The sequence below is a fragment of the Pseudochaenichthys georgianus genome, unplaced genomic scaffold, assembly GCF_902827115.2.
Source record: "Pseudochaenichthys georgianus unplaced genomic scaffold, fPseGeo1.2 scaffold_200_arrow_ctg1, whole genome shotgun sequence".
NCBI lineage: Eukaryota > Metazoa > Chordata > Actinopteri > Perciformes > Channichthyidae > Pseudochaenichthys > Pseudochaenichthys georgianus.
This window is the reverse complement of record NW_027262720.1, coordinates 362,575-388,325: the sequence shown is the minus strand read 5'-3', so window position 1 is coordinate 388,325 and position 25,751 is coordinate 362,575. Positions and strand designations below refer to the sequence as shown.

The 25,751-nt window shown below is 43.8% G+C and overlaps 1 protein-coding gene across 1 annotated transcript; it reads right to left on the bottom strand.

The window, feature by feature from the left end:
- LOC117441818 (synaptotagmin-1) lies at positions 1–23,955 on the bottom strand. Its single transcript, XM_034077834.1, has 6 exons — positions 23,880–23,955; positions 13,850–14,324; positions 12,866–13,337; positions 8,654–8,825; positions 1,778–1,938; positions 1–695 (listed from the first exon to the last, which is right to left on the bottom strand). The coding sequence occupies exons 1-6, from the start codon at positions 23,911–23,913 to the stop codon at positions 543–545; spliced, it is 1,467 nt and encodes a 488-aa protein (XP_033933725.1). The 5' UTR covers positions 23,914–23,955; the 3' UTR covers positions 1–542.
- Positions 23,956–25,751: the final 1,796 nt, after the last annotated feature.

Here is a 25,751-nt window from a genome sequence, read left to right as displayed (position 1 = left end):
GAGGGAGAACATTTACTCAAGTACACTACTTCATGTGGTCATCATGCACTTTTACTCCACTACATTTATTTACACCTTTAGTTACTTCACAGATTTGGGTTAATGATGTGAAATAAAGAAAACATTTTGACATTAAGATCTATCATTATTGACCAGAGGTGGTTGTATGTTACTTAGTACTTCTACCCCACTACATACATTACAACAACCACGTCAGCACAAGTTGCATTTAACCAGAACGACACAGTTGTACATTTATACCGTTTTTAAGAAGTCACAGTGGAGATAATCACAAAGGGATGCAAACTGTTGATATGGAGAGAGCAGCTGCATATACAGTATCTGCATATCCGTCTCTTTCTAAAACAGCATGACCAGTTATTCAATGCATGATTATAATTATGGCTTCTATCGAAGTTGCCAAAGCTACCAAAATCCACATCTGATCCTAAAGGGATCAAATTAAATACTTTGGCGCCCCATTGCACGTTATTCCCACTCTCTGTGTTTCGCTGTCGGGAGGTGATTCAGTCCGAGAGTATTCAGTGCAGCCCGCCTGATTGGATGCTGTGCCAGCGAGCCGTCTCTATTTGCCCCCGGCTGCACATTTCCTTCCAGTGTCCCTGACCCTCCTCTGAGGTATCGCCGCCGATTAACACCCGACCCAGAATACTGCTCTTAGTGTAGAGACGGCCCTGTGGACACATGGAGAATACTGAATAAAACATATGAAGATATTCAGATACCAATATGGTTTAAATCTGGCTTGCAGTCCCTTTTAACGTCTCATGCCCTTTATCTCACCCTTTGGAAACAGTCACTTCCACATAAAAGCAAAACTGGTCCTGCTACTTAGCAACTTTTTTGGGGGTTAAGTTGCAGAGTTGGAAATATTGGAATTATTGAAGAGCTGTCTGCTTTTTCTACCAAAAAGATGCTCAACAACCATGTCTCTTTGCAGAAATCTTAACCCATAACTCATAATAATCTGCATATCTTTTTTTGTGTAGTTTCAAGTAGGAACTATTTCTTTCTACCCTTTCACAACACAGAAGGAATTCTGCATCTACACTTGTCCATGAGTACACTAGATGAACGCTTCCTTCCACACACTCATACTGTTATCGGGTGTATTTCATTAGAAGAAAGCAGTTCCTACATTAAATGTCTCATATGGAAGTCTGTTGAGTAAATGGGTCATGACTTCTTCAAAAGTGCATTTCCATAACGTTTCGTCCGTAGTGTTTGTTGAGTTACGAATGTTCTTAAATGTACCTCCATGACAGAAGGCAGACATCTCTACAGTTTATCGTCAACACTGGGCGACTCACACTACAACATATATATAGATAAACAGGAAAAAGTAAATTAGGTATTTAAGGGTGAACTGTGTAACCTAAAACTGAAGGTCAGTGTTTATTATGTAATTACTTGCATATAAGGGAGTTTGCAAAATAACCTCGTAGCAAACACCTGAACTATTTAAAGAACATCCATAAACATTCTCTGTTTGCATCTTGCAAATAAGTTATCTAATATATCATTCCATTTACTTGTGTATGGACTCTTCTTGCACTATTTATATTTTATTTGTATTTACTGGCCCATCTCAAAACATTCTATTGCACTATTTTATCTGTTTTATTTGTTTTATGTCCTATATATATTCATGTTGCTCTGTTGGAGGAGCCTGAGACTAAAGTGTGTCATTGCCATATCTCCACTGTAGCTGCTGTGCAAATGACAATAAAGCCTTAACATTTGAAACTTGAAATACCTGCATGATGATGAACTCGAGCACCAGCTGGGAGATGTCTCCAGGTGGCAGGTCGAACAGGAAGGGAGCGTTCCAGACGGGATTCGAACCGCTCGCCCCTTTGGTCTCCTTCGTACCGATAACCTTCCCATCCTGACGCAGGTTGATGACAACGTAGTGGTCTGTGGGGAGAAAATAAGATAAGATAAGATGGACCTTTATCCCCGTGGGGAAATTCAGGAGTTTTAGTATCAGAGTGAGAGCGAAAGTACAGTACAGATTCACACAAGACCAATTCAATTAAAGATACAATTAAAAACATTTAGTATCTTTGTATTTTATTATGTATGTTGCATTGTTGGAGGAGCTCAGAATAATGTCATTGCCATTTCTACACTGTAGCTCATGACAATAAAACCTTTGAATCTTGAATCTTTGAAAACAAAGTTTTTTTCATTTAAAAATGATATACAGATAAGTAACTGTTAAAACAAGAATTTAGTTAAATTAATTAAAGACAAATATATACATATCTGAGTCCGGATTGTTAAATATATTTACATATATATATCTGTGCAGGTCAAAGTGTTATGAACTTAGACACTTAGGATGTAGGACCCAATTGCAAGACCCGTGAGACAGAGGTAAAGTATTTGTAAGATACTTTATTTTCCAAAACAGCATTGAACAACAAAAAAGGTAACTATTAAATCTCTAGCCGAGATGACAAAAAATGAAAGCGCTCACGTAGTGAGGAATCAAACTTTTCATGAGTACCAGGAGCATAGACCTGAACATGACAAGAGACAAAAACGAACTGACACTGAACACTGGGAGACAGGGGAATTTAAACACAGGGTAACAAGACACAGGTGGGAATAATCAGGGGCGGGGCTGACGCAGAAGAGCACAGGAGACACAGAAGGAGTGACAGGTGAAAACAATTTAGACACACCAGGGAAATTAACCGACAGCCAGGAAAACACAGGGGAAAAGACCAGACAATATACAGGGAGGAAAACATGACAAGGAGAACAGAAAAACACCAACTACCAGACACACAAACTTAAAACCATGACAGAACCCCCCCCCCCCCCCCCTCAAGGGTGGGTGGAGGGTGTCCGGAACGACAACCCAGAAGCAAAGCACAGTCCATGATGGGTGTCTCGGGCGGACGACCCAGGGGCAAGGCAGAGTCCATGATGGAGCTCTCGGGCGGACGACCCGGGGGCAAGGCAGAGTCCATGATGGAGCTCTCGGGCGGACGGCCCGAGAGCAAGGCAGAGTCCATGATGGAGCTCTCGGGCGGACGGCCCGGGGGCAAGGCAGAGTCCATGATGGAGCTCTCGAGCGGATGGCCCGGGGTCGAGGCAGAGTTCTTGGTGAAGTCCTCGGCTGGGGAACTCAGGAGACCGGGCTCACAGGCAGGAGCTGGTGGAATCTCTGGCGGGTCAGGCGTAGACGAGACCCTGGACGGAACAGGACATAGGGTTGGCAGGACCCCCGGCAGAAGAGTAGTCGGCGGGATCCCCAACGGGACAGGACATGGAGTTGGCAGGACTCCCGACAAAACAGGTGTCGACTGGACCTCCAACGGCACAGGACATAGGGTTGGCAGGACCCCCGGCATGACAGCAGTCGTCGGGGCCTCCAACGGCACAGAACATAGGGTTGGCAGGACCCCCAGCGGAACATCCAACGGACCAGGACATTGGGTAGGGACTCGAGAGGGAACTCGAGAGGAGCCTCAAGAGGGAACTCGAGAGGAGACTCGAGAGGGGACTCGAGAGGGGACTCGAGAGGAGACTCGAGGGGGGAACTCGAGAGGTGACTCGAGAGGGAACTCGAGAGGTGACTCGAGAGGGAACTCGAGAGGTGACTCGAGAGGGAACTCGGGAGGTGACTCGAGAGGGAACTCGAGAGGTGACTCGAGAGGGAACTCGGGAGGAGACTCGAGAGGGGACTCGAGAGGGGACTCGAGAGGAGACTCGAGGGGGAACTCGAGAGGTGACTCGAGAGGGAACTCGAGAGGTGACTCGAGAGGGGACTCGAGAGGAGACTCGAGGGGGAACTCGAGAGGTGACTCGAGAGGGAACTCGAGAGGTGACTCGAGAGGGAACTCGGGAGGTGACTCGAGAGGAGACTCGAGAGGGAACTAGAGACGAGATTTGAGAGATGACTTGAGAGGGGACGAGAGAGGAGATTTGAGAGATGACTTGAGAGGGGACTCGAGAGGAGACTTGAGAGGGAACTCGAGAGGAGACTTGAGAGATGACTCGAGGGGGGACTCGAGAGGAGACTTGAGAGGGAACTCGAGAGGAGATTTGAGAGATGACTTGAGAGGGGACTCGAGAGGAGATTTGAGAGATGACTTGAGAGGGGACTCGAGAGGAGACTTGAGAGGGAACTCGAGAGGAGACTTGAGAGATGACTCGAGAGGGGACTTGAGAGGAGACTTGAGAGGGAACACACCAGGAAAACTAACGACAGACAGGAAACACAGGGGAAAAAGACCAGACAATATACAGGGAGGAAAACATGACAAGGAGAACAGAAAGACACCCACTACCAGACACACAAACTTAAAACCGTGACACAAAGTTATTGTGCAAATACATCCACCGTCATGATTTGATTTATTTAATTCAGTTTGCTTTTCTATTTTTGTCATATTTGTATTTAAAGGGTTCCTTTTGACAAGAATAACCCAAAAAGAGGCAAACAATTTTGATTAAAACAGACTGAATATAGGAAGTGAAAAAAGTGAGTTTTGTGACGTCAAGTTTGAAGTTACAGGAAAGGAGGAAGTACAATTGCATGTTGAACATGATGGTGTAGGACAGTGCTTCTCAAAGTGTGGTCCGCGGACCACTGGTGGTCCGCGAGCGCCCCCTAGTGGTCCGTGAGTAACATTTCACATTTGAAATAAATAAATAAATTTAAGTTTTCCGCACTCTCACGGGAATATCTCCGCAATGGAGGGAGCTTAAGTTTCACTTTCGATTGCATGATATAGCCCAGCGCAACACCTTCGTCACACATGTTGACACTTGTTTTTACCATTTTCAGGCGATTTGTAATCTGTTCTATAAAAACGATGTGAATTTGGATATCTGTGGAGTTAGGTGGTCCGCGAGTGTTTTTGTATTGGTTAAGTGGTCCTTGGTATGAAAATGTTTGAGAAACACTGGTGTAGGAGATCATAATGCTACAGTTAACTCTCATGAACTGAACCTCTTTTTAAAAGGAATCACAGACAATACAGTGTTGGCAACCTGTCAATCACAAAGTAGTCCCGCCTTAAAGCACACTCTGCTTTATCTTCTATTTTACAAATATGACCTTAATTGACAAAATAAACGTCATGCTAGGTCGAAGAAGACTTGAAACTAGACATTGAGATCAAAACCTTTTCAGGAAAGAGTTTACTGAGATAATAAATCAAGTGAGCAGTCTGGAAATCTTCTCATCGACTAAAAAATCCAATCGTTGGTTGTTTTTGGTCTTCAATGCACACACACTAACTGCAGTTTTTGTGTTGATCTAACACTTCCTTGAACTCCTTTCCACTATCACTTCGCCAATAAATCCATTCTACAAGCGTATTGGAAATAATTAGAAATGCTAAAAACAACATTTCAGAAACTCACAAAGAAGAAAACTGACCACTCGGCCTCAAACTGTCACATTCACTGCAGGAAACTAAAACATTAAAGCTGTTTTCCTCTCCATCTCCTGCTTCCTCCTCTCCTCGACGGCAGGGCTTTCAATCAGCCGCAGTGAGATGTGATGCAGACAGGAGGGGAAATGGCAACGGGCTAATGTGATTATCAAACAAGCCAAAGAAGGATCCGGTCTGTCTGACTGTGGCCAAGACAAAACAGGGAAATAAGGACAGAGGCCCACAGACCTGATGGCAGTTTACATGTCCAACCATTGTCCTCCTGTATGGTGTGAGTATAGTTTCAATATCTGCAGGTCATCTGTACCTTGTTATCTCTCAATGGGACATTTGTTTTGTAGTATAGGGCAACAACACAACACAGGATGTAAAAGAATAAGCTATTTTTGCTAAATAACTGCTGCTGATATGTCCACACAACTCAGTTATTGCCAGACAATACATTTGTAATACATGTTTTACTGAGTAAGATGATCCTAAACCAGTTTGCATTGTGTTTTTAAGAGTCTCCTCACCACTAGGGCTTCAACTCACAATTATTAATGATTCATCTGCATCTTATTTTCTGGGTAAGTTGATTAATGGATAAGTGGCGGAAAATATTAAAAGCGGTTCATACAGTTCCTCGAGTCCAAACCCAAACATATTCAGTATAATATGATATGGAAGCTTTGTATAGCAGGACATCTTTACATTTAAGAGGCTAACGCAGCACTTTCTGCCAGGTTTTCATTAATAATGATTTTAAAGATGAATTGATCCGAAGCAATTACTTTTCTGTCCACAGACTAACTGCTTAGACGGCGCACCAAAGTTCTCTCAGAGCCGTGGCTCAATGACTACACTCGTGCTCTCAGGCGTGCAGAGAGAAAATGGAAAAAGGATAAACTCCATGTCTCCCGAGAAATCCTTCGTGCTTGCCTTTCCGACTACCAGACAGCAGTCAAAGCAGCCAGAGCACATTTCTCTGTTAATCTCCAAAAACAGCCAAAAACCTCAGGTTCTGTTTTCATTACATTGCATTTAGCTGACGCTTTTATCCAAAGCGACTTACAATAAGTGCGTTCGACCAACAAAATACAAACTTGAAGAAAACAGAATCATATAAGTACATCAGGTTTCATAGAGCAAAAACATTTCAAGTGCTACTCAACTGGCTTTAGGTAAGCCAGTCCATAAGTGCTTTGTTAATAGTTCTATTGCTCGAAGTGGAGTCGAAAGAGATGAGTTTTCAGTCTGCGCCGGAAGGTGTGTAAGCTATCTGCTGTCCTGATGTCAATGGGGAGCTCATTCCACCATCTTGGAGCTGTTAGACCTGACAGCTGCCTTCGACACTGTGGACCATCGCATCCTGTTGTCGCGGCTCGAACAGTCCGCAGGCATCACAGGCTCTGCCCTCGCATGGTTCAGGTCCTACCTGACAGACCGTAGCTTCTCAGTGCAGCTAGGTGCCTTCTCCTCTGCCAAAGCCCCTCCTACCTGTGGGGTTCCTCAAGGCTCTATTCTGGGTGTTCCATTGTTACGCCGATGATGTACAAATCGATCTGCCTCTCAATTCAAATGTCAACTCATTACAGCTATTGATGCAGCTTGACAGAGATCAAATCCTGGCTGAGCCGAACCAAACGAGAGCAAGACCGAGGTCCTCTTTTTTGGACCCCAACCTCCAGCCTCTCCGGTTGATATTCTGGGCTCCCTCAATAAAAACATCCTCCCCTCTGTCATGAACCTCGGAGTGACCACCATAGTCAGCACCGTAGTCAAGAATACGACTATTGGCCAAGACCGAGTCGTTTTTATCTTTTAAAGACCTAGAAAGGGTTATTAACGCCTTTGTAACCACAAGGCTGGATTACTGCAACGCTCTGTATGTGGGTATGGACCAGGCGTCAATTAGACAACTGCAGTTAGTCCAGAACGCAGCTGCACGTCTTCTCACTGGCCACAAAAAGCGTGACCACATCACCCCAATTCTGGCCTCATTGCACTGGCTTCCAGTTAGATTCAGAATTGATTTTAAACTCCTTTTCTTTGTTTTCAAAGCCCTAAATGGGCTGGCTCCGGCCTATATAGCAGAACTCCTCCAGCGCTACACCCCAGCCAGAGCCTTAAGGTCGGCTGACCAGCTGCTGCTGGTAGTGCCCAAGACCAGGCTCAAAACCAGAGGGCACCGAGCCTTCGCAGCAGCTGGTCCCAGGCTCTGGAACACTCTGCCTCTCCATGTGAGGTCGGCCCAGACCCTAGGGGCTTTTAAATCAACACTAAAGACTCACTTCTTCTCCCTGGCCTTCTAGTCAGAGCGCAGCACGACTCCTGACCAGAGGCGGATTTAAGATTGTAGGAGATCCGGGGCTTAGCCCAGGAGTTGTTGGGGGGGGGGGGGGGGGGTGCAGGGGTAAAGTGCTATTTTTTTTACAAGTGGGGGGTGGACCAAACATCCTTTCGGGGGGTTGTCGCCTCCTCTAGGGGGGTCCGGGGGCATGCTCCCCCGGGAAGATTTTTTTTTTTTAAATATTGAAGTTAAAAGCATCAATCTGGTGCACTTTGAGAGCAACATTAACCCTACCTTAATAATACCTTAAAGGGGACATATCATGCTATATTCGCTCTATTTGCTCTTTCCAGTGCTGTTTTTGCAGGGGGCTGATTCTGTGAGATGCACCACGCCCCCCTGCAGGAGAGGGTTAGCTCTGAGATCAGCTGCTGGGCTGCAGCGGGGAGAGGAGGGGGAGAAAAAGAGATCTCCGTCCTCCGTGTTTTATTCTTATATTATTATATAGAGTCGTTATTCATTTGTTTTAAAGCTCAATAAATAACAAAGAAGACCTTTGACCGGCACTTTTCTAATTGTGTCCGGAAGATTTTAACTTTAACGGACATGTTGGAAATGTCAGGAGTCCTGACATTTCCTTGTGTTTGATTTTTATATTTGCTGTTGTAATTTATTGTCTTCTGTTTGCTATCGCAGTAAAGTGTTTTTATTGCATGTACAGCATTTTGGCTCGACCAAAAATCGTTTTGAAAATGTGCTATATAAATCAAACTTGATTTGATTTGATTTAAATGCTGCATGTGTTGTCAAGTTGCAGAAGATGTTTTTTCATGTTTACAGGAACATGTGTGTCACTGCCACTGTAAATAATTATCATTAACCCCATGTTGCAGGGGGTAGTAGAAAAATATCTTATCTTATTTTGTTTTTTGTAAGTGTTTACCTGCAGCTCCTGGGATGCGTGTGAGCTTTGCCAGATTCTCTGCCTTCCTGACCATCACTTTGATTCGCTGAGCCAGAGTCTGAAACTGCAGCAGGACGAACAGCTGGCCCAACACCCGCAGCACACACACCGAGCTCTTCCTGCGACCCAGAGTGTCCTGGGAGCTCACACTCTGAGGATAGGAAAGAAGGGAGAAAGAAACATGTGACAAAAGGGAAGACAGATGGTCTTCTTTCACTCTGCAGATGTTCCCTTCATCCTTTTAGGAGGTGGGGGAAGTGACACAGAGGAAATAAACCAAGAGAATGGAGCAGATTTAAACTGTAAAGAATTTAATACCCATGCTCAGTATTTGTACTGTAAATGAATGAGTCCCCCAAGGCATTGATACTGTCAGAATACATGTAAAGGGATTCACAGTGAATCACTGGCTGTCAAAGGAAAGGTTAGGAGCTTCAATGTCAATGAGTTTATCTTCATTTCATGGATCTATTACAAATATAATCACATTTATTCATGAGGCACGTTGGATTCCCCTGCCTGAGGTGCTCAGCTGTTCAGAGTCTGCATCACATTTCCAATCACTTAAAGTTAATCTGTGATGTTGGTTTTATGTAGATAATAATAATAATAATAATAATAATAATAATAATAATATATAATATTTTTATAGCGCCTTTCAGGAAACCCAAGGTCGCTTTACAAGTCGGGTAGGGGGGGGGGGAGTAGGGGGGAAAAGGCAGACAAGTTAAGGGGGTGGGGGGGGGGGGGGAAGTAGCGGAAAAATAAACCTATTAAACTAACTATACAGTGGGGAAAGCCTTGGTAAAAAGGTGCGTTTTGAGGGATTTTTTGAAAATGTCCAGGGTTGGGGCGCTGCGGATTTCGGGGGGGGGGGAGAGTTCCAGAGGGTGGGGGATGCCACACTGAATTATCACATAATGTCACCAAAAGTCCGCAACCTGGTGCGGGGGGTGGAGAGGAGATCCTGTCCAGATGATCTTAGCTTCCGGGATGGAGATGTCAGGATTGTGCATGTTCTCGCCATTGCCCACCCATCCTAAAATAACCCAGGCGTCTGCACTGAGGCACTCCGGGTAGAAGGGAAAGCTAATTTGTAATTCTAAAGGAGTCATTTACATCTGATTTCCTGTCAGATCTCTATAGCTTGCATCGGGTGGGCGGTGGTGAGTCAGACGTCGAGCAGCAGAGTGTGAAGGAGATTTTATCCCAACAAGTGAGTTCAGTTAAGGCTCAGCGCCTCCGTCATTTTAACTCAGAGAGACTGACCCTTCGACGCCAGCCACCCTGCGGAGAAAACCCATCTCGGCCGCTTGTGTCCTTAAATCATCATGCACCTTGTTCCAACAAAATGTCAAAGCAGGGAATGTATGCAGATGAATAACCCTGGAAGAGCCTACATTAAAAGATAGAGTCCGTACTGCACACGTCACATCCACATCCAAACAGTTGATTCACACCGAACAAGAGAAAGATACGATAAAGATAAGACATGATGGGACTTTATTTATCCCCAAGGAAATTGTTGTGCCAGAGTTACAAAAAATAAAATAAACACGGCAGCATAACAATAAAACTCGACACTAACAGTGCAGTAAAGAGAGCAATTAAATAACTAGGAAACATAGACGGTCACATAATTAATGTAAAATACTGTACAGTGACAAGCAGTATTTAGTACTGCAAAAAAAACGTAGTGGAAGATATGTAATTGCACGTTATTATAGAACAGTATTAATAAGAAGAAGAATATTGCACATGATATAGAGCAGAGTGTATAATGATGGTAATGGCATTTATTTTGCACATAGTGGTGTCAACACACTCTCACTCCCTAAAAGGAGCCTAGGAGCGTCACAACTGGACGCCACGGACACTGACCAAACGTCGCTATTGGACGCTTAGGGAGTGAGAGTGTGTTGGTGTTGTGGAAGTTCTCAGTTCTCTTTACTGACGGGTGAAGAGTTATAGAGTTTGATGGCCAATGGGAGGACGAACTTTGTGTGCCGTGCGTGGAGATGATACTGTCCTCCCTGCCGAGCAAACTGCATGCGTTCTAGACGAAAACAAAGCAATGTCGTCGTCCCCCCCCCCCTCCTTCCTGCAGGGGTCAGTTAGTGGTGCCTTCTGGCTGAGTCTCAGAGGGCACAGCGTGGGCACGCTGCCAAGTCTCAGCACTCTGGTTGTTTGCTCTGCTGTCACTAACAACAATGGCACCATGACGAACAACAGTGGAAACATGGCAGAGCTGATTAGATGCTGCATTCCTTCATGGATTAAACATGATATGATTTGTAGGTCTGCACATTTCCCTTTCAGTGAAATCAACTGACGATGCAGACTTTGTTAAAAAAACATTTTTGAGAGACACCAGTACAGGGAGAGCAGTGCATACAGTCAGTCAGTGTCAAAAGAGAAGTTCACATACCTAAAAACAACACATTTGGAACACACGCACACACAAAACTAATAATAATTCCTTACATTTATTATAGTGCTTTTTCAATGACTCAAAGCGCTTTACATATACACACATATCATATCAGTGGTCAGATACTGTGGACAATACCAGGAGCAAGTTCAGGTGAAGTGTCTTGCCCAAGGACACAACGGCCTGACTGACGCAGTGGCGGCAAGAGCGGGTTTCGAACTGGAGTTCCCCAGCACTGATGATCGGATGCACAGACCACTGCGCCACCCGTCCCCCAATCACTTCTCTGATTGCGCTGTTATGCTAAATGTTTTTTGTTTTTTGTTTTTTCATGTATTGCTTTTCTTGATATCTGTCTGTTGATGTTACACATGGAGCTGCTGTGATGCAAGTCAAATTTCAGACTTGATCTGAACATTAAAGTATTATCGTATCGTAGATGCTTTATCGAACATTTGTGTTTTTTGTGTATTTATATTTGTAAAAGCTACGTCTTTTGTCAACAAATGAATGAATCATTGGGATACACCTTCTTCAACTTGCATTTGGTTGGGTTGAGCTGCCGGGCTTTACTTTAGCGCACATTATTCAATATGCTCCAAATCTCTTATAGATGATAGGAGTCCAGGCCTGAAGACTGCACGCCAATATTGACTCTTTGACGTAGCGCCACCTACTGGCAACAGGAAGTTTCAGCTTTTAGGTGAAGTTTGCCTATTTTGCCCATTTTGCCCAAACCATTCAAATGAACCCAAACATGATCTTTTCCTTAGCTTAACAAAGTAGTTGTGTTGCCTGAACCTAAAACAAGTTTTCTCCATTTAGCTTAACTTTTGTCAAGCGCAAGTACGCTCAAGATTCCTCATGGATGATACGAATCTACATGCCAATATTGACTCTTTGACATATCACCACCTACTGGCAACAGGAAGTTAAAGGTTTTAGGGGAAGTTTGCCCATTTTGCCCAATCTGAACCATTTAAATGGTGATGACGACTCAAAGACCATTCAATGGGCTGATAACATAGAAACTGACGTGTCGACCACTTCAAATCTGCATTACATGTGCTTTACTGAACATTTGTGTTTTTTGTATATTTATGTTTGTAATAGCTACGTTTTTTGTCAACAAATAATTATAATAATAATAGGGATATGCCTTCTCCAGCTTGCTCTTAGTTGGGTTGAGCTGCAGGCTGTAGGTGGAGGTTGATTTACAGACATCTCTTTCCCAATGTCAATTGGAAAACATATCTTTGGGCCCAATGACATCACGGCCTGACACGGAAGATGTAGTTCCGCCGTTTGGGCAATACGAAAAGTTGCTTCGATGTCTAGCACACTTCCTTTGTGTACTATTGCTTGTAAAAGCTACGTTTTTGTCAACAAATCAACGAGTACTTGGGATATACCTGTGATGGAAACTTCTGAAGCAATGGAGACAAGACTCAGAGAGACACAGAGAGAGCAGGAACTTTGATGGCACGATCTCTACCCCAGAGCCATGTAGTTCTGAGAGAATAATCAACATGCTGCATAACAAGATAAAACCATAACTATCAGCTGACGCCAACAGGCAGGAACAGGAAGAAAAACCCTGAGAGCAGCTCAAGGTCTCAGGCCTGTGCTCAGTGAGGGCAGTACAGACTGATAAACTGGGTCAAAGTTATGGGCCTATGAAAATATTTCCCCAACAGTTCCTTGAACTTCCAAAACCTACCCCAATAATAAGTTTACGTCAACAAATGAATGGGATATACCTTCTTCAGCTTGCTTTTGGTTGGGTTCAGCTGCTGGCTGTAGGTTGAAGTTTTATCCGGTTCCCACTCGAGCGTTTCACAGGGCAGCTCCACCGATCCCAACGCCACCTCCCTCAGGCCGGAGAACTCCCGGCTGAACACCGCCAGCCTCAGGGTGCAGCTCCGCAGCTCCGCCACAGAGCCCACCTGCAGCACCAGGCTCTGACCGTGGAGCTCCGTGCTGAGGCTGCGGCGCCTGGACGTCGTCCGCTGAGGGGAGGGGCAAAGTGGGGGTAGGCTAGCCCTAACAAACACCCCCGTACACCTCCGATTGACCCCCGAAAGCCCCAGGATGTTCACCATTAGGGTGCCACAGGTGGAGGAGAAGATCAGGGTGAAGTGGAGGAGAGGAGCTGGTTTTGAAGTGGAGTTAGAGCCGTACTGGGATGGATAATATGGCTTCCCCTGGTGGCTGGGAGGCGTCAGGTGACCGCTGTAAGGCAAGGCAAGTTTATTTATACAGCACCTTTCAACACAAGGCAATTTAAAGTGCTTTACAACAATGAAAGACATTAAGAGCATTAATAGTGCAGCAGAAAGATAATATAAAATGGCATTTTAAAACACTTGTTTAAAAATATTTGTTCATCTTAATTCATTTCCTATTTTAAAGTGACTTAAGTAGCCTATATAATTGTATTTGTATCTTTGATTTTATCTTGAATTGTATTAATCTCTAATCTCTAATCTGGTGTGAATCTGTGCTGTCCTGTTTTTCAATCTTACCCTGTTGCTGTTAAACTACTGAATGTCCCCACGCACATTAATAAAGGTCCATTTTATCTTATCTTACCTTATAAGCAAAGATAATAAAACATGAATAACACAGGTAGGCTAAAAATAAAAGTCACAGTGCAGTGTGAGATATGAATATATCAATTAAAAGTAGCGGCAAAAAGAAAAGTCTTCAGCCTTGATTTAAAAGTAGTAAGAGTTGCAGCGGACCTGCAGGTTTCTGGTTGTTTGTACAGGAAGCTTTCTCCACTCACGGTGCTTCTCCGACCCTTGGACTTGCACAACTTAGTGAGGGAGGGCAGGGAAGCTCTTCCATGACGCGGGGATTTATTTATAGGGGAGCAAGGGACAGCCGGGGTGCTGAGGCGACGCATCGGGAAAGAAGAAGATGGCGATAGCAACCGGTTATTGGGGTTTGGGTCAAAGAGCAGAGCGTTGAAATCGTCCTCTGATGGAGAAGAGATGCTGTGAGACGACGGGAACTCCAACACGTCTCCATCCAGCTCCTCGTATTGCTGCTTCACCGGAGTCAAAGTGACTCTCTCTGCAGGATGAGGAGACAGGAAGACGGCCTCCTTGTCCTCCGATGAAACGCTTTTTCTTCTGCGACAGCAAAGGACATAGCCGAGAACCAGACAGTAGCAAAACACAGCTAGACCCACCGCCAGAAGGATCTGCAGGTGAACTGAGGACAGAGAGACAGATACTGGGTTAACGGGTTTAATGAGGACCAGGAAACACAGGCCGGCCACATTCTGGAAGTTTTTCATCTTTTCCGGCATTTTGACAAACTTCTTTTGCACCAATGTACATGACGGAGAACGCAGATACACAAGGCAGTGACAGTTGTATACTCTGTTAATGGATTTAACGAGTAGCTACAAGTACACGTTTTGTTCCAAAATTGGTCGGGACACTTTTTAGTGGAGGGTCTGGAAGTTTTTCATCTTTTACTGCATTTTGACAAGTTTTTCTTGCACCAATTTATGATGGAAAACTCAAAATGAGACATGAATACTGCGTCAACAGGTTTTATGAGGACCTGGAAATACAGGTTTCCTTTCAGTATTAGTCAGGACAGTTATTCAGTGGAGGGTCCGTTAGATTTTAGTATGAGACGCTTCATATTCTGCATTTGGATGCAATATTTTGGACACATTTATGATGGCAGATGGCAGTTAAAATCCAAAATATTATTGGATATAATACAGTAAGGCTTTCAGGAATGATGTATTCCGTTCAAACATGTGTTTTTATATTTGAGAGAAAAGACTAATTTGCAAATTAACAAATGTATTACGTTGTGTGCATCGATTGACCCGTCAGTAAAGACACATTTAAGGGGAATTCATTATAAGAGTTGATGTGGCGTCTGACTCCGAACACGGTCATGTTGTGTCTGCAGTCTGCGCTCCTAACCAGATCAAAGAGGAAGTATCATCATCATAATTGTATAAATGGGATTGTCACAGTTCGATCCAAAGCAGGAGCAGGGTACATGCAATGCATCCGTGTCAGTTCCCTTTAATTCAATTACTGTGTTTGTTTTCATCACTGGAGCATCAGACATATTCTTCAGTAGTATGTATACAACTCGTTAATGCTGTCACCATTCCCAGGACAAAATAACCCAAACAACGGTAGTTAGTGTCAGAGAATATTTTAAGGATATCTCTTTGTGTTTTAAGATTCTCATTTCTTCTTGCCTGTGCTCTGTCTGTAACTAGAGGAGGACAAAGGTCAAAGAGGTCGTCTGCTTTCCTGTGGGTGAGGGGTTTAAAGGCACATGCAGAGTTGCATATAGAGATGTCTTTGTTTCCAGGGTCTGGTGTTGATTACCAGAGGCGGGAAAATAGGCCACTCCTTATTAGGGCTGTGCATCTTCACTGGTCTCACGATTCGATTCGATTATCCTGTCAACGATTCGATTCGGTTCGATATCCCCATGCATCACGATTCATACCAATGCGTTGCATCCTCAATTTTCTATATTACTGCACATGGCTTATTTTTCATCAATGCATTCATGCAGTAAATACATATGAACTCTCTTTTTATTATTTAGAAAGTGCTTCAGAAATCAATAACATAAATGTCTTGACATTAATTTATAAACCAAAATAATTGAATTGTATAGGTCTAGCCTCCGTGTGTGAAGTTGTTCTATCCTCAAAAACAAAAAGCTAATGCTTCTGCAGTCGAGCTGCAGCTTCTAGCAACGGCCTTCTGTTAAGAAAGGACACTGAATGTCCTGAATGTGGCATCACACACAGGACTTGAGTCTGAACACAGCAGACAACAGGAGTATTTACAACAGCATATACAAACTAAAATAGTGCATGTGGGTGCTCACTCACATGCTCTGTTTTACTGTTACATGAATCCCATGAATGTATGAGATTAAATTAGCTTCATTATATCTCAGTGATTAAGTGAATAATAAAGTTTCTATCAGGTCACTATCAGCCTGTCACTCATTATTTTCAGGGAGGGGGCGGGGCTTGGAGGAACGGAGAGGAGACGGTGATCGCGGAACCTTTTTTCCTCCTGCCTTCACAAACTTTACACAAGTATATATCGTCTGAAAATTGCTAGAGGACATTCATACTCTGCAATCCAAGACTTAATTAAATCCACCAAAAACCTGACATGATTGTAACGCGATTATTTTTGAAAAACATAAATCCCTGTGTCTCTGATGCGGCTTTCACACCAGCGCTTTTCAGTTTCTAGCTCCGAGCGGGAGCTTTTCTGATTCAGCTCTGGTTTCCCTTTTCAGCTCCCGCTCTGTTCACACCGCCCACTGGCGCCCCAGAGCTGCCCCTGCTGCGTCATGACGTCAACGTTTACATCGCTGATTTGCTCCCCAACGGTAGCCATTACGGCGCTCACAACAACAACAACAACTGCGTCGGGTCGATGATCGTGTTGCTTTTAATCACACGAAGCCAGAATAAATTGAATAACGACTTCTCCAACCTTATACTTTGCTCCAGAGTGCTGTGGTTCATTGTTTATTAATGTGTTTCTGCAGCATTTACCGACCGCTGCAGTATTGGCTGCTCTTCCACGGGAGTTTATTCTCCCGTTAGCTCCCGGTTAGCTCACACTGCAGCGGCCGCTCTAAAGTATTCACTGTCCGACTCACACAAGCAGCTGATGCATATCCCCAGTTCCCCTTAGCCTAAGTGAATGTGTGCCAGTCTGAATTGACACTGTTTGGCATCACAACGCTGTTATGAAAGTTTCTCTGGTATCAAACGGGTGATGTTAGCATAGCAACCGAAGCTAAACTGACTACTTGCATCCGATAGCTGCAATAATACAAAACAACACGTCTGCCTCTCTCCACAATGATCGATAACAGTGAACGGATGGTCAAAGTAAGGTACAAATAAACAGAACCACACGAAGCCTGGTTAGTGTTGCCTGACTTTATAAAGTGTGTTTATAGGCACTACTGCTTGTAGGCAGGCATAACAGTCGACCCATGGGAGGTGGGTTTAGTTTCCTGCACGCCTCGACGTAAGAGAGACGTAAGCGACGTCACCTCTTAGCTCCGAAGCTCTTGCCTCTGGGCCCACAATTTTTTGGAGCTGGAAATGAAGCGGATTCCGGAGCTAAGAGCCGGCGCCGCTGCGGTGTGAACAGGAAAACCCGGCGCTTTTCAGGCTCTATCTCCGAGCCGGAGCTGAAAAGGCGCTGGTGTGAAAGGGGCATGAGCCGCAGCGACACGGAGTGATTCAGAGCGGGTCCTTCTGCTGTGGGTTCTGGACTGGTTCTGGATTGTGTTGGTGGATAAAGCAGACTGCTCGGTGTTCGGTGTTGCTGTGCCGCTGTCACGTATGTTCCCTGATCTCTACGTCACCGACCGATTTGATATTAAAGTGACAGAAAAATAAACCGTTATAGTAAAGCCGCGGCCGGAAAATCAGGAAGCAACGTTACTACTCTATAACCGATTATCTTCCGTCACTGCATCGAGACCGAATCGTCCACGTCCGCATCGCAATGCATCGTAGAAACGATTATTTTCAACACCCCTACTCCTTATGGATATACAGACCATGTATTTGAGCTATGTCTTCAGAGATTGCAAGGTGGCTCACATGAAAATGTGACTATGCTGTGTAATCTCTCCCGGCCGTTGGATCTCTCAATAAATCCCAGTGTTTGACATTCAGAATTCCTGCTCCTCCCGTGTCTCTCTTGCCCCTTTCACACCAGCGCCTTTTCAGCTCCGGCTCGGAGCTAGAGCCTGAAAAGCGCCGGGTTTTCCAGTTCACACCGGAGCTGCGCCGGCTCTTAACTCCGGAATCCGCTTCATTTCCAGCTCCAAAAAATTGTCGGTCCAGAGGCAAGAGCTTTGGAGCTAAGAGGTGACGTCGCTTACGTCTCTCTTACGTCGAGGCGTGCAGGAAACTAAACCCACCTCCCATGGGTCGACTGTTATGCCTGCCTACAAGCAGTAGTGCCTATAAACACACTTTATAAAGTCAGGCAGCACTAACCAGGCTTCGTGTGATTCTGTTTATTTGTGCCTTACTTTGACCATCCGTTCACTGTTATCGATCATTGTGGAGAGAGGCAGACGTGTTGTTTTGTATTATTGCAGCTATCGGATGCAAGTAGTCAGTTTAGCTTCGGTTGCTATGCCAACATCACCCGTTTTATACCAGAGAAACTTTCATAACAGCGTTGTGATACCAAACAGTGTCAATTGAGACTGACACACATTCACTTAGGCTAAGGGGAACTGGGGATATGCATCAGCTGCTTGTGTGAGTCGGACAGTGAATACTTTAGAGCGGCCGCTGCAGTGTGAGCTAACGGGAGCTAACGGGAGAATAAACTCCTGTAGAAGAGCTGCCAGCACTGCAGCGGTCGGTAAATGCTGCAGAAACACATTAATAAACAATGAACCACGGCACTCTGGAGCAAAGTATAAGGTTGGAGAAGTCGTTATTCAATTTATTCTGGCTTCGTGTGATTAAAAGCAACACGATCATCGACCCGACGCAGTTGTTGTTGTTGTTGTTGTTGCGAGCTGCCATTGGGGGGCAAATCAGCGATGTAAACGGTGACGTCATGACGCAGCAAGGGCAGCTCTGGGGCGCCAGTGGGCGGTGTGTACAGAGCGGGAGCTGAAAAGGGAAACCGGAGCTGAACCAGAAAAGCTCCCGCTCGGAGCTAGAAACTGAAAAGCGCTGGTGTGAAAGCCGCATCTGAGTCCTGATTTCCATTGCAACAGAAGTTTCCCTTACAGTTAGTAAATAACAATAACATATTTACTAAAACATCTCTGAATCAGGGTTTCCGCTAGGATTTTTCCTCGCCGGTCAAATGTCCGAGCAGAATTTATTTTACCGGACTAATTTGAAACTTACCGGTCATATTTCAATAATAATAATAATAATAAGAGTTGTGTAGCAGAGTTTCCGTTAGCAGGTAATTACCGTATGGGCTCAGAACAGTCTCATAATACACACATGCGCACAGAAGGATTCACACTTGTATTTCATGATCCGCAAAAGGATTGAAACTTGTATTTCCGGATCCACACTTGTGTTTTTCAATGCACACACAAATGTGTTCCGTTTCATATACATGTAAATAAAATCCAATTACAGAAAAGGGTTTTACATGTGTATTTTTGATCCTCACATATTTGTTTTCTGTTTAAAACCTCTGCACCTGCAAATACAAACCGCTTTCTGTGCACGGATCGCTGTGCATTCGTGTGTGGGTTTTTTGAGACTCCCCTGACGGTCAGCCGATTCGTACTTGTAATTTGTTCTATCTATAGCCAATCAGATGTCTCCTCCATTCTAAGCCAATCACATGAGCGCGCGCCCCCACGAGGGTATGATTTCTTGCGTTCGTGACGTAGCGCTTCATGTACGTATTTTGCGCAGACCGGTCAGCTTGCTAAACAGAGGGCGGAGCATCAGGTGATTATGCAGAGCAGCGTGTCTCCATCAGACTCAGCAGCTGATCTGATCTCTCTCACGTCCAGTTATACTTCACTCGCGTTTATGTCCATATCGATCAGATCCAGCTCTCCTAATCGGCCTTTATAGAGAGCACCGATCAAACTATTAAGAGTGAATATCGGCCGATAATGACCGGCGGGGCTCCCCCCCCGTTAACAGGTCACTGTCTAGCACTGGCTTCGTAGTGCACTGGTCGATTAGGCTAAGCTAACCTGTAGCTGCTCCCTCCACACTCACAACAACTTCATACAGACATAAATAAAGCAGCTGTATTCGCCATACAGGAAACACACATTTAAAACGGTTTTGCCTGCCGTTTTTGTGTACACAAGCATTCATCAATGGTTTGGAAAGTGGCGCTGTACCTTAATAATATAAAGGCTTGTATTTGTGTGCATTTCCTGTTCGGAAAGTGGCAATGTAGCTTCTGAGAGTGGAGGTGGCCTGAGATTAGCGCCTGCAGGCAGGCTCCATGGAGCTGTCAGCTCCTGACTGCGCAAAATGCGTACATGAAGCGCTACGCCATGAACGCAAGAAATCTACCCTCGTGGGGGCGCGCTCAAGTGATTGGCTTAGAATTGAGGAGACATCTGATTGGCTATAGATGGAAATAATTACAAGTACGAATCGGCTGACCGTCAGGGGAGTCTCAAAAAACCCACACACGAATGGACAGCGATCCATGCACAGAAAGCTGTTTGTGTTTGCAGGTTCAGATGTTTTAAACGGAAAACAAATATGTGAGGATTAAAAATACACATGTAAAACTTCTTTCTGTATTTGGATTTTATTTACATGTATATGAAACGGAACACATTTGTGTGTGCATTGAAAAACACAAGTGTGGATCCGGAAATACAAGTGTGAATCCTTTTGTTGATCATGAAATACAAGTGTGAATCCTTCTGTGCGCATGTGTGTATTATGAGACTGTTCTGAGCCCATATTACCGGACTATGAGCAGATATGCTTCAGTTTAAAACTCAGTTCACGGGGCTCATTTTTATATTGCTTCAGTTTATAATCGTAACAGATCGAAAAATTCAGATTCATTTTTCAATAAATGATTCCACAAACAACAAACAACATAATTATTACATTCAAACAAACTACTTGGAGTAGATAACATACATTATTCAGAAGTTTACATCAACTTTGAATAATAACATGGGAGAAACGGATCCTCTCTTTTCCCCTCTCTCTCTCCTGACAGCCCGTCAGTTTCTCATGCAGCTCCTGCAGCTCGCTAAACAGAGGGCGGGGCTTCAGGTGATTATGCAGAGCTGTGTGTCTCGGTCAGACTCAGCAGCTGATCTGATCTCTCTCACGCTCCGGTTACACTTCACTCTCGTTTATGTCCATATCGATCAGATCCAGCTCTCCTGATCGGCCTTTATAGAGAGCACCGATCAAACTATTAAGAGTGAATATCGGCCGATAATGACCGGCGGCCGATCGATCGGAGCCTCCCTAATTATTACCAGACATTTTGACCGGCAGGTTTTGAATTTACCGGTTTTTAATCAATTTTACCAGCTAAAAACCGGTAATTACCGGCTAACGGAAACCCTGCTCTGAACATATGTTTGTATGTTTCATTTTATATATGTTATGAACTCAGACACTCAGGATATAGGACCCAATTGCACGACCCGGGAGACAGAGGTAAAGTATTGGTAAGATACTTTATTTTTTCCAAAAAAAAGCAAGATGAACAAAAAATGGTCACTATCGAATCTCAGATGACAAAAATTGAGAACAAAATGATATCGCTCACGTAGTGAGGAACAACACTTTTCAAGAGCACAAAGAGAGCATAGACCTGACCATGGCAAGAGACAAGACGAACTGACACTGAACACTGGGAAACAGACACAGGTGAAAAACTACCAGGGGCGGGGGCTGGTACTGATGATCACAAGAGACACACACGGGAAACAGGTGAACACAATCAGACACACCAGGGAAACAGGTGAACACAATCAGACACACCAGGGAAACAGGTGAACACAATCAGACACACCAAGGAGACAGGTGAACACAATCAGACAATTAGACACACCAGGGAAACAGGTGAACACAATCAGACAATTAGACACACCAGGGAAACAGGTGAACACAATCAGACACCAGGGAAACAGGTGAACACAATCAGACACACCAGGGAAACAGGTGAACACAATCAGACACACCAGGGAAACAGGTGAACACAATCAGACACACCAAGGAAACAGGTGAACACAATCAGACAATTAGACACACCAGGGAAACAGGTGAACACAATCAGACAATTAGACACACCAGGGAGACAGGTGAACACAATCAGACACCAGGGAAACAGGTGAACACAATCAGACAATTAGACACACCAGGGAAACAGGTGAACACAATCAGACAATCAGACACACCAGGGAAACAGGTGAACACAATCAGACACACCAGGGAAACAGGTGAACACAATTAGACACACCAGGGAAACAGGTGAACACAATCAGACACACCAGGGAAACAGGTGAACACAATTAGACACACCAGGGAAACTAACGACAGGGAGGAAAACACAGGGAGAAGGACCAGACAATACACAAGGAGGAAAACATGACAGGGAGAACAGAACAGACACACCAAACTAAAACCGTGACATGACATAATAATCGTGACAATATATCAACTTACCATTGGTGGAAAGAATATACTCAATCACCATAATACTATTTTGACAAAATTGTACTTGAGTATTTCATACTGCACTTAATTTATCGAACACTTACATATTAAAAAATGTGATTTGTTTATATGATACGATGATACATTACCAGTATTTAAAATTGGCTTCCCATTGACGAACAATACATTAAAATGCCCTGACATGTTTATGTTAGTGATAAAAAAAGGATAATATTATATGAAAATATAATACTGTAAAATGTGTCATTATGCATATTGAGTACTTCTGTAACGACATGTATTACCTGTGTACTTCTACTTAATTAACATTTCCTACTTGAGACTTTTACTTGTAATGGTTTAAGACAATAGAAATTCTACTTTTTTTTGGTAACCAAATACATCAATATTTATAGGTTTTATTTTTGGAGCTTTCACAAAATATTAAAACAATGAGATTACTAATAAATCAATATTATCAGTTATAAAGGTATAATGATTAAAGATACATAATACAAAAGATAAGCCAGTCTCGTTAGAAATAAGAGAATAAGAGAAGAGAGAGAATAAGAAATAAGTTAAGCCCTCAGAACAACAAAAAGACACTTAGGATATAAACACAAAAAAAAAATCTATAACAACATTAAGACTCATCTTAAAATCTTGATTTAATATTAGAAAAAGGTTGTTTTAATTCCCATCTCTCACACACATTTCAAAAACGTGAACTTGTGATTAAAAATAATAAAATAAATGGGTTTGAACACTCTGTATACAATTGTGACGCTGAGCTCCAATGTCCATTAATGTCAGAAACTGAGGGGGTGGGGGGGGGGAGGGCGGATGAGTCATGCAGCACCACTGGGGGACAGTGGTGAAAACACTGGGACCATCTCCAGGTAAACAACCAGCAATGAGAGGGGGATGTTGATGATCTTATAAAGACAATCCATCACTTCTTAGGGATGTGTTTTCCTCATAAATCAGCTTAACATATAGTGAGTTTAGGCACTCCATTAGGAGCTAAACACGATAAAAACATCAAATTATCTCAGGGTTGTGTCCCAATAAGAACCATTCTCTCCCTTTAAGACACTGCAAGATATGTATTATGTAAAAATGTAAAGTCATCCTTTTGTTGGCACAGCAACAGGCAGGTCCTCCAACATGATATGCAAAGTGTAGAAAGGCTGCAGCAGTGATTTAAGATTGTAAAGGCTGATGGATCAATCTAAAATATGACTGGGACTAAAAGAGTTAAATCTGAGTTGTGCGAAATCCGCATGTTGCTAGATTTCACTCGATCCTGCAGTAACAACATGCATTGACTTTACTTGCAGAAAGTAAAGCTTATTGTAACCTCTGTGCTTGAATTAGATTTTCCTATTTACCAGCTCTTGGTCCTTATTCATACAATCTAAAACAAACACCCTCACAATAACGTGCAGCCGGTCTCTCCTCAGAGCATGCCTCAGTTTAGCCTGCCATATATGCAACAAAAATACAACACGATGACACAAAACCGACACGCAGAGATAAAACAAAAAGTAGACAAAGTGAGAAATGGAAAGTCTTCCTACCTGCAAGAGTGTGCTGCGACATGTTGCCATTCATCTGTGAGAGAGATTGTGTGTGTGTGTGTGTGTGTGTGTGTGTGTGTGTGTGTGTGTGTGTGTGTGTGTGTGTGTGTGTGTGTGTGTGTGTGTGTGTGTGTGTGTGTGTGTGTGTGTGTGTGTGTGTGTGTGTGTGTGTGTGTGTGTGTGTGTGTGTGTGTGTGTGTGTGTGTGTGTGTGTGTGTGTGTGTGTGTGTGTGTGTGTGTGTGTGGTGTGTGTGTGTATGTGTGTGTGCGTGCGTGCGTGCGTGTGTGTGCGCAGGGACCTGAAGTCCTGCAGCCAATCGCCTCCTCTGCTGCCTCGGATGTATTTATACCACGCAAACAGTGCGTCGGTGGGAGGAAGTGTCCAATCAGCGCCTCCCTGCGACATTCATTCATTCATTCATTCATTCATTCATTCATTCATAAATAACGTGTGTTGATTATTCGGTAGGCTCATTGTGACACAAAAGAAAAGAAAGTAGTAAAATATCATGGCATATTTTATTGCCATCATGTATTTAAAACTACCTTCAATATAAATTCCATAACAAACTGATTCAGATCGATTCAGGCCAGGCAACAATAAGGGACAGCATGCAGCTTATCAGTCAAGTAGCCGATAGTTGGTTTCAGAAAATAAACGATATTTGGGGTTTTCTCTTTCCTGTAGTGTGTTATATCGGTTTGAGTGCATGTTAATGGTCTTCAAAGGCAAAAAACTGTTTCTGTCCCACACTCTTTCATCACTTTGTACTTGCGCTCCTATTGGCTAGTGCTCCAACACATTGTACGTGATAGGCTAAGGGGCGGGGCATCTCTAAGCTGTGCACAACAGAGTGGACCAGCTAACCAATCAGAGCACACTGGGCTCTGGTTTCAGACAGAGGGTGAAAAGAGGTGCTGCAGCACAGGCAGTATGAGAAAAAGAGCTTTTTGAACATTAAAGCATGGAGACATGTCAAAGTAGAGACATTAAATAATAATATGAACCTGCACATTTGAGTTATAGGACCCCTTTAATCAATATCTTGCCAGATTTGGTATGAAACCCAATGTCAGAACACTTAATAAAAGAACTACATTAAAATAATACGGTTAAACGTGTACATCAAACTATTAAAGGGGACACACATGGAGGGGTCTCCAACATATTGATATACTGAGTGTGGGTGATATACTCCCACCTGCACATCCAACACAATGTCGTACGAACAAAAGAAGGTGAGTCACTCCTCAGCGTTTACAAAGACCATGAATGGATTTATGAGCATGGCTCTGTTCACTTGTTGTTGTTGGAGTTCAGCCGTTGGTGCGTCGTGGAGAAGAGTTTAATTTCCTAGAAGAAGCAATACGATCATTTTCAAGTCAATAAAATACTTTCAATTAATATCAGGAGTCAAGTCCTCACGGCCCGTCCACACTACAGCTTCAACAGCTTCAAAAACGGTGTCCAACGCGTCTGCCCATTCACTTTGAATGGGGTGCCGTCACTTTTCGCCGAACTGCATTGTGGGAAGCAGAGCGGAGCTTTCCTGGCGTTGCAAAAGTTGAGCAATGTTCAACTTTTGAATCTTCTGAAGCTTTCGGTGGAAGCGTCAGCCAATCAAATCATATGCCTGTACAAGCTCTAGCCAATCAAACCGCTGCTTGTGTGTCAGGGGCGGGAGATTCATGTGATTGGTTGTTGGTCGAACTTCAGACACGCCCAGCTCCAAGCTGTTTTTGAAGCTGTAGTGTGGACGGGCCATCAGTGTGTTTAGTATGCATTTGTGTGCATGTCATTGGTGCATGTAGAGGAACCAATTATAACCACTAGAGGGCATAATAAATCACTCAAACTGTATTTGTAATGCT

Bases quoted from the DNA above. Each gene is read 5' to 3' on its own strand.
- LOC117441818 (XM_034077834.1), bottom strand. From the start codon at position 23,913: ATGAATGGCAACATGTCGCAGCACACTCTTGCAG. The intron at 8,826-12,865 runs GTATATCCCATT...TCCTATCCTCAG, and splicing joins CCAAAAGCAAGCTGAAGAAG to AGTGTGAGCTCCCAGGACAC. The intron at 696-1,777 runs GTATTTCAAGTT...ATGTGTCCACAG, and splicing joins TCGAGTTCATCATCATGCAG to GGCCGTCTCTACACTAAGAG.